This window comes from Leopardus geoffroyi, chromosome D4, assembly GCF_018350155.1.
Source record: "Leopardus geoffroyi isolate Oge1 chromosome D4, O.geoffroyi_Oge1_pat1.0, whole genome shotgun sequence".
In the NCBI taxonomy this organism is placed as follows: domain Eukaryota; kingdom Metazoa; phylum Chordata; class Mammalia; order Carnivora; family Felidae; genus Leopardus; species Leopardus geoffroyi.
In genome coordinates this window covers 8,199,307-8,214,071 of record NC_059342.1, presented here as the reverse complement: position 1 = coordinate 8,214,071, position 14,765 = coordinate 8,199,307, and the positions used below count along the sequence as shown (strand labels likewise).

Sequence of the window (14,765 nt, the reverse complement as noted above, 5' to 3'; positions counted from 1 at the left end):
TCTATTTGCTCAGGGGAAAAAGGAGACTGAACATCTAAAGAAATAGGTGGCTTTGACAGGTCAGCGATAATTCCGGAGTCTACCTTTGTTTCTGTTGCATGGGTTGCTGTCTCATAGCCATATACTGCATGTCTTCTTGCAGACGATTAAGAGGGGAATCTGGCTTGACACGGATCCCATAGTAATGGTACTTGGAGTTTCCTCTTCATAAAAGAACAACAAACATTAGAGACACAAAAAGTCAGTTAAACCAGTATCAATCAGACAGGATGTCTACCTCACTTCACATCTGGAAAGATTAGGTAAAAGCAGCATATTCGCGTCACAGACTTACGATCTGCCTGTTCCAGATTACACCTGTCCATTTTTATGGTGGCTACGTCTAAAGAATCAAAATAAGATTTCGAATCGATCAGTGCAGGGCCCTGTGAAAACTCTCTCCTTATAAACTTAGATACCAGTACAATAGCTCACTTATTCCACTGAAGTTACACTTTGAGTTTCAAATTTGCGTTTTAGATTTCATTTAGAAGGGTAAAGGTGGAAAACACACCTGGCCAAGAAAAATCCATTAAGAGGATAAAGGGCTATACACTAGAGGGGAATTTACTATAAAGTAGTTACACAAAACGAAGAAAAGAAATCTAATTCTGTGGTCTTGGATAAGTTAGGTCTATATCTTTGCGACGTCTATTACTGCAGGATGGGGGAGGGAACCTGACTGATACAGAATGTTGCGGTAAAGTCTATCGTGTGCTATTCTGAAACCTAAAAGGAGGCAGGCATTTAATCCATTGATTTTGAAACATATTTTATTAGTCTCTGTTTTAACGAATTCTTATCAGTTTGCAGGCTGAATACGATGTGTCACAACAGACATGGGGAAGTTTCTCTGTGAAAATGGCAAATTTCCACCTGGATAAAAACTGTCACAATTTCACCATCTTCATGAGAAAGACCATGTTTGTTATTAGAGATGACAAAGTTTTGCTCTGAATGAAATTTGCAAATTCTTGCAAAAATAACATCTTAAATATGTAAATTTTTGCAAAGGGAAAATAGCTTTTCACAAGTCTATATATAGCAAGACATCAGCTGCTTTTCCATTTTTTTCTTTCATTTACAAAAAAGAAATGCAAAAGTGTGGATTAAATATTTTATATAAAAATAGAACAGAATTTTACTTCCAAGATTGAAGAACATAGATTAAATGAAGCCTATATATTCAAAAGCATTACAATCTTATTACATAAATAATATTGCTAGTTTTAAAAAAAAGTAGGGCGTCTGAACATCTATGTAGTTTCGGCAAAGTATGTAACAGTATGGAAACTTAAATGCATTCCACTTGCAGAGATCGATCTTGTCTCCAAAATTCGCTGCAAAATAGAGCAAAAACACGAAAACAAAAACTCAATTAGTAGTGTTCTCCCTTACAAACTGGAGTAGGGGAAGTACTAGAGTGGGGAGAAGAAGGGGAAGCAGGCGACAGTCCCCAGGGGATGTAGCCAATGGCAGCTACAGAGTAAAACGGGGTCTCCCTTGTAGACGGAAACAGATGAAGTGTCTAGTTTCTTCTCTGTTTCCTGCAAATGAGCATTTTTGTTGGGTTGGTGGGGAGCCGGTTGGGGGAGATCAGCACGTCTCACGGTCTTCTTTGCTTAAACTTAATTTGCAGATGGACTTGAACAAAAGACACCTTTTGATTTGCCTTTGTTTAGTAACTTGGTTTTCACCTAGCTCTAAAACCTCAAGAAATGGCCCAGTTCTGCCTCATGATTTATACTGATTTTCCTTCTGTTCCCTGGGTTAGGAGGAGTAAATGAGTGCTAAACCACTTTCCATGGTAGAAAGGATCTCCCTCACCATCGGCAGTGTTTCTACCTTAGAGTTCTGCTGCCTTCATAACACAGTATTTGTTTAAACTTTCCCCATCGGAGTTCTTTTCTCCTCATTTCTCTAAGGCTTTACTTTCCATCTCTCTTTGAAAATACCACATATAATTTTAAAAGGAACGGGAGACACAATTGTTACTTAGTGAGAGGGCAAAAAAGAACATCAGAAAGTAAAAGCTGTGATATTGCGAAATGTACTTGTGGAGTATAGATTCTACTCATTCACAAACCCAAACAACCCCAATTTTGGTCCTTTCTATTTTAAAGATGTGTTTCAAGGTCTGAATGGAGCCTCAAAATAGGACCCATTGAAATCCCTTTCGACAACAAAAGGAGCACAACAATACCGCTATTAGAATGTTGAATAAAGCCCAGAGTCTCAAAATATTGGCATGGTATGCATAACTACTGAGCCTGAGCCTTCCGCTAGCGGATAAGAGGTTAGATCCCCAAATAATGATTTTTGTGGTTCTGGCAAAAGAAACAGGAGAGAAACAAAGAGCTTTTTTCAAGGGACTGAAAGCTTTACTTCCTTTAGCCTGAAAAGACAATCATATTCTCCCGTTTAAAATATACTATCTTTTCAAGTATAGGAAAAAGAAAACATTTATGAGAGAGCTGAACCTCTAGCAGTCTGAAAGCTGGACGGTCACTTGAAACACAACGGAATGGAATAACTCACGCTTAGGATACTTAGAGACCTTGTAAATGACATAAAACTGACACTCCCTTTTTCTTAGCATAAGCCTACAATGAAGTCAATTAGTAAGGGTCTCTTTATTAAATAGTCTTTACTAGAATACTATGAAGCTGTGACTTAAAACCAATTAAAGGAAGAATGTCCAATGTTATACGGTGTGGCATCTTTATTTTTATAATTTTTATTAGGGATTTCTATAAGCTTTAGGAAATAAAAAACATCCATAACCTTCTGCCCAGCTTCTCAAAATATTCATGTTGTGATAATTTGTAAAAACTATAGAAAGGCACAAAAATGAATCTCTACAGTTCCAACTATTATTTTCATCATATTTTGATTAGGAAAAACACTCCTTTCTCTTTCCAAAGGAAGGAAATGAGAAGCCAAGAATCTTCTTCACGTTACTGGTTTCCATGCTACGGAAGCACGCTATCTTTTTGCTTCTATACACGTATGGTTGCGTAGCCAAGATTCTAAAGAAGGCTAATAAGAGGTTAAACAGAACCATGTCATTACCGAGGGCTTCCAACACCCCAGCTTTTCAAGTTCAACAAATGATTTTTCGTTGATCTCCAAAAATGAAATGAAAAACTCAGCTTTAATTTCGTACTCTATTCAAATAGAAGAGTTATTTATAAAGACATTTCAGTATAATTTTGCAAGAGTCAAGAAATAACATAGTTTTCCATTTACTATGTCACTTACTCATCACTTCTGGTATGATTATTTTTCAAAAGAGAAAACAGGGAGATACGTTAATTTTTAAGGCACCGTGTGTAAATCTTACGTTAACAGTTTGGCTTGCTGATTTCTGTATGAGGTGAGAATCAGTTCTCAAAGCTTTGGTCAGCTGATGTGTAAGACAATGCATCATCCCCTTTTGCAGCATTCATTGAATAACGACCTTTCCTTTTCTCAAGAGACTGTATAAACTGAGCTATTTCCTCATTTTTTCTTTATATGTCATCTGTAATCAAGCACTTCTGCTCACGCCCTGTCCTGAACTGCGTTAGTGTGAAAAAGAGGAATTCATTTAGGATCTTATTTTTTCGTACTAACCTAGTTCCCAATCTCCTGGTTCGGAGCCCCATAAAAATTGACCTTATTAGTTTTCCAAAAGAAGCAGCATTGACTGGGTCCAGTTTGTGTTCCTGACAGTGTCGTAGGTAGTGGTTATACAGCGTGCTTCTAGGAAGGCTCACTCCTTCTGCGGTCTCGTAATTGTCCAACAGCCACTGGAGCTAGTGTAAAGAAGACAGGGTAAACACAGAGAAACCATATCATTTACCAGAATGTCTACAAGACCCTACAGATACAATGGACAGAAATACTTAGATACTCAACAAACCTTGTAAGAGGCTAAACTGTCGTAAGTCAAAGGCTGCCGTAACCAGACCTTGAAAACTCTCAGAAACGTAAATAAATAGCTGAATGTAGTTTATGACCTCGGACCATGTCCATTCCTCCAACAGTCAAGCGCACGTAAAAAATACTCTTTTCCCCTGTATTGACTGCCATTTTGTAGACAAACACCTCTTCGGGGAATTCAAGTAGTCCCATTAACCGGTCAGACGTAAAATTTGTAATTGCTACAGAACAAGACAGATTACCAAGCCTGGCAGCCTGGCACAGGATATGTCTCTAGTGTTGGTATGTTATGAACAGCAGGGTGCCTTGTATGAGTTTTTGTATGAAGTTTCTATTCGCTTCCCTAGAATTTTAATTTACTCATCTAATTTACTCACACAGGTCAGTACAACACTATTATCTACTGGGTAGGATGCTGCAAGCAGAAAGGAAAAAAACAAATTCAGTCATTTCTTCCCCAGAAGGAAAGAAACTCACTAGACATTGATTTAAAAAAAAATAGGTAATAAAAAGGAATCATTTATTACAGTCATTTGAGTTTTCCTACCTGAGCGCTGTGTTCTTGTTTTTGTTTCATAATTTTGGAAGATACGCTACAATGGTAGTGGGTAAAGTAACATTCTCTCAGTTTATAGTTTACATTTGAAAAGCTTCTGTTGTCCTATGTGTATTTCTTTAAAGTATAGAAAGTGCAAAGATACTTCAGAAAGTATAAACTAGGTATATATTATTAAATTTCAACATTAGGAAAATTAAGTTATTAACTCGTTCATTTATTTCTTTACAAAAGGAGAACTGAAGAACATTTAAACGACTTTCTGAAGGTCGCATTGTCTCAGAGTGCGACCTGGTTCCCAACACATATTTTCTGATTACCTGCATACCAGTTGTTTCCACAAAGCAACAAAATACTTCACAGTATTTGTCTCAACAAAATTTCCATACCATATATAAGAGATGTGATCAAGAAGTGATATTCTACGTGCAATTTAAATTAAATGTAAGTTATGGAAGCCTAAGAATTTCTCTACGGTGCATCAGTTATGAGCCGGGCAATGTGGTAGGCACCTAGGGATGCAGAAATGAATGTGATCGCACCCCTGTCCTCAGGAATTTATGATCACAGTCCAAAAAAGATAATATGGACACTCAAATATATTAAAACATCTCTCCATTTTGCTTACTTATTTTAAGATCTGTGAACAAACTCAGAACCTGAACCTTCAGACTCCTGGTATTAAAAACACTTTCAGAATTACTGCCTTTAACTATGACAACTGAATTGTCCAGAACCATTTTAATTTCAAATATTCCTACATGATGCTTATGTTTAATTAAAATCCTGTCATTAAACTCATACTGATGTTGGCTTAGAAAATATGGCCACCAAGCCTACAAGACAGAGCAGAGTACTTTTTTTTTTTTTTTTTTAATATTTTTTTTTCCAACATTTTTATTTTATTTTTGGGACAGAGAGAGACAGAGCATGAACGGGGGAGGGGCAGAGAGAGGGAGACACAGAATCGGAAACAGGCTCCAGGCTCTGAGCCATCAGCCCAGAGCCTGACGCGGGGCTCGAACTCACGGACCGCGAGATCGTGACCTGGCTGAAGTCGGACGCTTAACCGACTGCGCCACCCAGGCGCCCCGAGCAGAGTACTTTTAAAAATAAAGTTCATGTTCCCGTCAGGGAGACTTGAAGTTCTCTGCGAACCACTTAGGCATAATGAATATGTGCATTTAAACATACCTGTTGCCTCTATAATGTATACAACGCTCCCTCTTCAAAAGGTTACACAAAATAAATGTTCATTTACATAATGACAAAAAATTAAAGGTCAAAAAGAATTCTTTAGAGATGAGTCATCTGTAACCTGACTGTCAGTAAAGAAGTTTTCCAGAGGCAATGATTTCTAAGTATTCTAAACGACACATGAAAAAGTTCACTTACACATATTCATTTGGTATAAAAGAGGAAGGGGCAAAAAGCTTGGGAAATCCAGGGACTATGGCTCAGAGTAGTATTCTGCCTACAACGGGGGGTCAAGATGTCTCTAGCCTTCCTTTTTAAATTTTAAGATTCTGTAGCTTAGGAACACAAGCAGGGTGATGACGCACAAAATATGGCCATACAAACCTGCCTCATAGATTTCATCCACGTGCCTCAGTAAGATGACGGGAATCTGAAAGCATTGTTACCTCACTTGAACGGTGTCGGAGAAGTTCTAGGGAACCATATCGCCCAAAAGTGCTAACTCTGGCTTTGTGTGCATGTACTAGTTAGGGCCTTCCACTGGTATTCTAAATATATAAAGAATATAGAAATATAAAACAGAGAAAGTAATATTCTTTGAGAAATTCAGTTTCTGGAGATGAAGGAATAGAAAGGAAACACCAAAAATAATCCTCAGAAAGGGAAAAGTATAAAAACTCTAAATATTTTGTGGAAAACAAGTATTTTGCAAATGAGTTAACAAAGCGCCCATATCCACAAGCATGGAACAAAGTTAAAAATGCCAAAGGTATGTTTGTATATATTATCTATGCTTCCTCATACAATAATACATGTTGCCAAAGCCAAACAGTATGATTTTGTAGCAAAAAAATACTAAAAATCAAATATTCCCTCCTTTATGAATGAACAGAACATACATCTATACAGGAAGTGAATAAAGATACAAAGCAAATAAAACAATTTGTTTAATTAATGTGATACAAATGGAAAATTTCTGTAAACTGCCTTAACTATTTACTAGTTTTCTTGCAATATTTCATAACTTAAAAGTAAAGACAGGTATCTGAAAAAAATGAGAGTTTACTAATGTTTCATGATGAAGACCACTGTCTTATAGATAAAAGAATCTGAAAAAACAAATCTAGTAATAAAATATGTGTAGGGTATGGTCTTAAGGCGCCTTTCATAAAAATGAAAAGTAGTGCAAATATTAAAGTTAAACATAAAATATTTTGGGTCCAAAGGTATGTTTACATATATAAAAGAGTTAATCAGACAATTCTTTGTCAAAGAAAACTTACCACAGAAATAGATAATTCTAGCGAAAGTGGGCTTAAAACACTCGGAAGCCTAAATAATATTACTCAAGGCCCAAAAGAACAATTTGGAGAAGATGAAGTTTTTACTGGATTGGCGGTATGGTCTCCTGAAAAGCCAAGCAAGTCAACTAACCTGGACGGACCGCTTTGCAAACGTACTGTTCTTTTTGGACAGTTTCACATTCATACTGATTCTTCATTTCTAAAGCAGTTTTTCAAAAACCTGAGTTCCTTTGTCATATGTGTGAGTATGCGTGTCTGCGCATGCATTGGTGGGCATATGTATTTCTATATGCATATAATGTTACTACACACACCACACGCTTACACACATAAAATAATCATTAGTGGGTGTGAAAACCTCCCTAAGAGTGGGTGTGCGGACGCCTACCACTCTGACGGAAGCAAAGGTGCATTTTGTTCCCTGCCTCTTATTCGCAGGAAGTTGCCAGAAGGCCGGAGATCACTTTGGAAGAGCAGAAGGAGGTCGAAAGGAGGCAAAAAGCCCTGAAGGAGGGAGATGGCTACTGCTGCGGCCGTAACTCTTCCAGCTAGAAAGCCTGTTAACAACCGTGTCACCTAAGGGTAGTGCCCCGTGTCACCTAAGGGTGGTGCTCCTAGGAGCTCGTGATGGAAGTAGAAACTGGAGCTACCAGATAAGATTTTGAGATCGAGCAGGGGACTATAATGTGCGTTTTACATGCCGGGATTTAACCTTCCAGTTTGGACACAGTAATCGCACTGTAAATCAGATATTGGAGTCTGAAACACAGTATAAGAAAGGATTAATTTTATCGTACGAGCAAGTTGGTTGTTGAGTGTAACCTAAAGGCATACACTTCTTGTGTTGCCCAAGGGAAGTTCATGCCTGTTACAAGATACAGTTTGCTTGGGTTTTGTCGGACGCTAAAATTCAATACCCTTAACATTTAGTAGTTGAGATCTAAACTATTACAATTTTTTTTTTACTCTTTATAAAACGTTGTAAGATATTTGTTTACATTTATGGTTTTAAAAGCCCATAAAATACCACAGGAACTTTTAACCTTTATCTTTAAAACTTGATTATTCTACTAATGAACCAACGTAAATTCACGTAAGAGTGGAAGGCATGATAATTGCATCTTTCAACCTTTGCATTTAATCTATATTAATCAGGGTAGATTAAGGAAGATGAACAGTTCCTATTTTTCCCAAAGGGAAATACTGATTGACAAATTTAAAAAAAAAATACATATTGCATTCCCCAATTAACATCTAAATGTAACATTTGGCATTTTTTCCCAGATGGATTATTATCCATTAGGATTCATTTTAAGTTCAGTTCACTGATGATATGCATTTTGACAGGGCTTATTTCTGTCATAACTTATATTTACAATACAGCAGAGTTGAAGGGAAGTGAGTATAAAAACTAGGGTTTGCTTTCAGCTGAATACATTTCAGTAGCTAAACCAGGCAAAAATCATAAAACAACTATTTACTAGGTTGTAAAAAGTATGTAAAATAAATGCCTAATGCTTTTTATATACTCTAAGTGGAATTTAAAAAAAATGTACATGTTCTAGAACGCTATGTGGGAACTGGGAACAATTAACTTAAGAACATTTCTGCACTCACATTTATCATCTAAAATGTCTCACATTGGATACAAAATAATCACTAGATGCCAATTTATATTAATTACAATTGAGGAGGAGGATAAAGTAAACCTTGAGTCTGCAGTGACTCTGGTGCATGAGACAGACTATACACATCATTTACCCCCACGGCATCTTCACATACAAAATATTAAGACACAGAAATATTTAAATAAAAATTATGATAGCAACAGACTGAATTCCATGAAGCTAAATCACAAGCACCATTCTAAAGACAAGGAGATAAATGAGAGCATCCTTGGCTCATATTTTTTTGCGGGGTTAAATTATTTGGAGGGGGGGAAAAAGTTGCCCACACTTACACTGAAGGTTGCCCCTGGGGAAATGGTAGAGCGATAATATGTTCTTTCACTCACGTGGTATGCAGGGAGAAAGCCACTTTCTACCAACAACGTTCACACACCAACCGACCGAGGCATGCGTGATAATAAAACAATGCATGTGGGAGTCCCCAAATAAATGCACACACGACTGGCAAAGGTACTTAGAATACGGAAGGTAAGATAAGGTCTGTTCCCTTCTATTGTTTCTTATGTTCGTCCATTTGACAAATATTGAGGAAATTTCTCCCACGTATCAGGCACTGTTCTAGGCACCAGGGATGCATCAGGGGACAAAACGTATAAAGTCCTCGCTGTCTTGGGACTTTAACTTGTCATTATATATTTACTATCTGCCTGCGTGGTGTTACTACTGAAATAATTGCCATTATGTGAATACTAACAATATATGTCAATATTGACAATGATAGGAAAAAAAAAAAAACGGCCCTCGGTGTAACCATACTCAGTTTACAAGTGGGGCGCCATACAGGGTATGAAACTGAGAAGTTATACATGCATTTCAAGCTGGAGAATAGTAGCAAGATAATGATAAAAACAGACCAGTAGTACTAAGTATTCTTAAGAATACGCTAAAAAAGAGACACAAAATTCAACACCCCATTCCACCCCACTCCATCTTCTAATGTGTTGAAAGGTGAAAAGCAGAGTGATTGAGTTGGATTCTAATGACAGGAGATTATTTGCTTTGACCCTAAGAAGAATTTTCTGAATTACTGTAAGCCATCAAGTGTCTAAAGAGAAAATAAGAAACCCATTCAATTCCATATTCCAAAATACAATGAGAATAGACATTCAGCTCCAATATCATGATTCAGATGCCTCTTTAGAAACTAGCAGGGGCACCTGGGTGGCTCAATCGGTTAAGCATCTAACTTCGGCTCAGGTCATGATCTCGCAGTTTGTGAGTTTGAGCCCCGAGTCAGGATGCTTCGGATTCTGTGCCTCCCTCTCTCTCTGCCCCTTCCCCCGCTCATGTTCTGTGTCTCTCTCTCAAAAATAAACATTTAAAAAAATTGAAAAAAAAAAAGAAACTAGTAAATATGGGGCACAAATTATTGATCCCTTCTCCTAATTGTTTGCCTCATGAAACTGATCCTCGGTAGAAACTGGTAAGTCGGGAAACTGTCATCACAAAGTTGGATTCATGTTCACTTTAAAGAATTCCATATCATGTCCTATACAGTGAGGGATAAAGGATAAACTTATAGTTTGTTGACATTTAAAATATGAACAGCATATTTTAAAGAAACATTTCCATTAAGTTGGTGCAGCCACTCCGGGAAACATTATGGAGGTTCCTCAAAAAATTAAAAATACAACTACCCTACGACCCAGCAACTGCACTACTAGGTATTTATCTGAAGGATACAGGTGTGCTGTTTGGGGCACGTGCACCCCAATGTTTATAGCAGCACTATCGACAATAGCCCAAGTATAGAAAGGGCCCAAATGTCCATCGATGGATGAATGGATAAAGAAGATGTGGTCTATATATACGATGGAGTATTACTCGGCAATCAAAAAGAATGAAATCTTGCCATTTGCAACTACGTGGATGGAACCGGAGGGTATTATGTTAAGCAAAATTTGTCAGTCAGAGAAAGACAAATATCATATGCCTTCACTCATATGAGGACTTTAAGATACAAAACAGATGCACATAAGGGAAGGGAAGCAAAAATAATACAAAAACAGGGAGGGGGACAAAACCATAAGAGACTCTTAAATAGGGAGAACAAACAGAGGGTTACTGGAGGGGGTGGGGGTGGGGGAGGGGGGATGGGCTAAAGGGGTAAGAGGCACTAAGGAATCTACTCCTGGAATCATTGTTGCACGGTATGCAAACTTACTTGGATGTAAATTAAGAAAAAATAAAAATAAAAGAATCATTTCCGCTAAAATTCTTCTTTGCAACTGAACACCACAAATTAACTTAACAGAACTTAAAATGCCCTTAGCAGGTGGTGATCAGCTAGAACACATGCAGTAGCTTATTTCAGCTTTTGGATCAATCTAACAAAAATTAGGAGCATCACTAGATTTCCAAGGACAGAGAAACAACAGGGTCCTGTTACGTGTTCAGGGAGAAACCTGACTGGTCAGCAGAAACGTGATCCTTTCTTTACTGTTTCTATGCCATCTGCAGAATCATTTGTGTTTCAAAAGACTTGACTATATATGTGCTTTAGACGAATTTAACTACCTCAGACGTGTAATAAAAATGAATCAGGACATCTAGTGAAAGATTATCACTGCATTAGCAACATTTAAGCCCACTGTATATCCTGAAATGTCTCCGGAAGTTAGAGCCTGATGAGGGGCTCGAACTCACAAGCCATGAGATCATGACCTGAGCCGAACTCGGACGCTTAACCGACCGAGCCACCCAGGCGCCCGATCACTAAATATCATTTCATGAGTTACAAGAGATTGATAATTTCAAAGAACCCCAACACATCTGAAAAGTTTCAAACAAATCAAAAAATAAGAATATACCAAAAACCCCCCACGTTTTTATACCTACGTTACTGGTCATGAAACACTAATTAATAAATAGAGGTAATTTAGGTAAAAATTAAATATCACATATTTTACTAAACTATACAATTCAAGTGAAAATGAGGTATGAACTGAATAACAAAGCACAGCTTCTTAGAAGCCTGACAGTTCAAAAAACTTCAGGTGTTTTTTTTCTTCTTCTTCTTATGTCCCTGTACATTTTTGACTAAAAGTGAACAGTATTTTTAATTGCCATTTTCAAAACACAAACACCAGTTAGTCATTACCCACCCCCCAAAAACATACATCCTACTAATACACAGTACATCAGCCTTTATACACAACTACAGAGTCATGCTAACATAGCAGGGATATACTTATGAAACACATAGAAGAGTGACATAGTGCATACAAATTTTCAGGCGGGGGGGGGGGGAAATCACATTCCTTAAATGGTTTCAAAAAGAAAGGCCAAAGTATATATTATTTTGAAATTTACAACCTAAAATTTTTACCAAAATTGCAGGCATTCTCCAAATTGGCTAACCTGTTTTTATTTGCCATGATACTTCCCCTTGAAAAAGAAAGAACGCACAATAGGCATCTAAAAACAAATGTGTAGAACACAAGGAAAGTACTTAGTGTCATGTTGGAATATAAAAATTTAAACATTTGGACAGGCAATGATTTAAAAAGCATAGTGAAAACATTTTCTGTGAGTTAAGGTTTTCAGATTTATTGGGTGATCCAATTTTGGACTTTTCAGTCACAAAATATGGGGAAGAATTTAAAAATCCTAACAACTTATCTGTAAGTTTAAGAATACGTTGTCAGATGGGAGGGAAGACTCTCTTACTGTACTATTGTACATTGATATTAATTTAACAGATTTATCTAAAACAGATGGAAGTCATAGGTCTATTCACTTTCCCCCATATATTCAGAAATACGAAAACAAAATTAATTTTTATTCGACATTTCCATTGGTTCCCCCAGTTTTACAGTTTCACAAAACTGTCATTGCTCTTGTCAGACTTACCAGTGTTAAAGTGATGGCTGCATCTGATAACAAAGGCTTCAAGGCATAGCAACAATAATCCTGTTTAATATCAATTATTAGAAATGTATGGCTTATCTAGAGTCTCACTTCTTCTCTTGGCCCAGTTTCATTTCTCTGTAGGTCGCAGGACCTGAGCTCATCTAGGTCCCTGTTTCCTCCCACCTTATACGGCCTTACCGGTAAATAAATAATTTTCAGACAGTTTACTACTGGGTTTGGCATTAATAATCTTTTTCCACTTAAAGAATGTTACTAGTCTTACAAGTAGACACGACTGTTTCTTTGCTTCAGACCAGAAGATGCGGATTACAAGCCTTTGCTTTGAGGTAAATTAATATCAAACTAGAACACTTTAAATACTTAAAATCCCCATTAATTAATTTCCACAGGTAAATGGCAGCTTGTTATTAACTTGGAAATGTTATATCTGTACCAGAACAGTACAAAAGCCTAGTAAAGCAGTATATTGGGGGCTCTATTATTTTTAGATATCCCACTGTACAAAAGAGCCCTTAAGTGATACAGAGATCATAAGGGGCTGAGAAAGGAAGGTTAAGAAGCAAAATAAATAAGTAAATAAATAAAACAAGCATTTAGAAGCAAGCAACACATGCGGAACAAGCAAGAGATTAGTTTACGTGAAGAAGAGGCAACTTACATGGCTGTTGAGAAGAGAGCTTCTGTGAGTGGACAGACCGTCAGACTTTTGCAGCGTCTCAATCGCCATTTCAATCTGATAATAGATGTCATTAAAAAAAGGGCTCAAGACAAGATAGTAATAAACGGCTCACCAGAGAATTTTTGATAGATTCTTTAAAGTTCAATTTCTCCTTCAATGGTGGCTAATGAATAGCTCTCAATTAAATGTGTATTTCCCCCATCTTCCCGCCACCCCCAGAGAATAAAATAAAAATATGCACACTAATAATAAGTCTGATCACAAAAGTAAACCTTTTTTGAACATTCTGTAATTATAATCAGAATGGAGGCCCGAAGAGGAGGAACCCCAGTGGACTCTAGTTTCTAGCTATGAGGAAACAGTCTTGACTTTCAGATTTCGAGAGGTGGAGTAGTCACCACTCTCTAAACAGTATTTAATATTTGCTCTATTTTGTCATCAAAGAAAAATTACACTGCAGATCTTGTGTTTAACATGCATCAGTATTTTAATGCAAATGTACAAAGACACCCTCATTAGTGTTCAAAAGCTACTAAATCTATCCATTCCTCTCTTAACCCTGTATTAAAATGTGGACGTGGAGGGTCATTAGTGTGAATAAACACTAAAATGTAATCATGGTCCCTACATTATATTTTAGGAAGTGGTGGTCAGGCAGAGCTATTAGAAATGACAGCAGAAATGGAACATAGAAGAGAAAATAATTCAGAGTCGACAAAGAAAAGGGACAGAAACAGTTTGATTCCATGTAATCTCAGCATACCATGAGCAATCAGAACACCTTAATTAAGTAGCAGGTGCCAATAATAAATGAGATGCGCTCTTGATAACTTCATATTCAAGGATCTCTATCGCTCAGCTCCTAGCCCTAAAACACATAGTGTAAATTCAGGTTCGGAACACCCTACCCTGTATTTGGTTACTGGGTTATACCAACAGTATTAACTGAAATTAAATTTTAAAAAATCACATGTGAGAAAGAAAATTGATTACGTTATTTTTATTTCTACCATCTGATCAAATCAACAATTTAGTATAAGCAGCTATAAAAAGTATTTAGTGCTTTCAAATGTAAACTGACTCATACTTCACAGCGGCTATGGAAATTAATGATGCTTTGAAATTCTAACACACAACATCCCCCTTCACCCCGCCCCGACCAGCACAAAAACAACGGATAGCAATGTCCATAGCAAAGTCTTTTTTCCCCCATCAATTTGCCAATTTCTTTCTGGTGGAACTTTATCCACAGAATGTTCAGTCTCATTTAGATCAACATTAAATCTAATTTTCTCCCAAACAACTTGGGAATTTAATAGCTTTAATTTTATTTTATGCTATTTCCACAAGTTACTGGTTCTTCCTCCTGAGAGTTAATAAAATAGAATACTGACAAAAATGTTAGGTCAGAAACTATAGAAAAAAATATTTTTAAAATAGATAGAATGCTTCCTAAGATGATGTAATACAATTTGTTTCACTGCTAATTTTTTTTTTTTTTTAAG

General features: G+C 36.9%; 1 protein-coding gene across 16 annotated transcripts in view; it reads right to left on the bottom strand.

Moving 5' to 3' along the window:
* RFX3 (regulatory factor X3) overlaps positions 1–14,765 on the bottom strand; it is a 296,723-nt gene that overhangs the window by 74,083 nt on the left and 207,875 nt on the right. For 12 of the 16 annotated variants that reach the window (XM_045468771.1, XM_045468776.1, XM_045468777.1 and 9 more), the window contains 3 exons: positions 13,240–13,314; positions 3,655–3,836; positions 84–203 (listed from right to left, as the gene is read on the bottom strand). In XM_045468771.1, coding sequence (XP_045324727.1) covers positions 84–203; positions 3,655–3,836; positions 13,240–13,314 — 377 coding nt within the window. The remainder of the gene's footprint in view (positions 1–83; positions 204–3,654; positions 3,837–13,239; positions 13,315–14,765) is intronic. The other 4 variants (XM_045468783.1, XM_045468770.1, XM_045468774.1 and 1 more) reach the window with 2 other exon arrangements.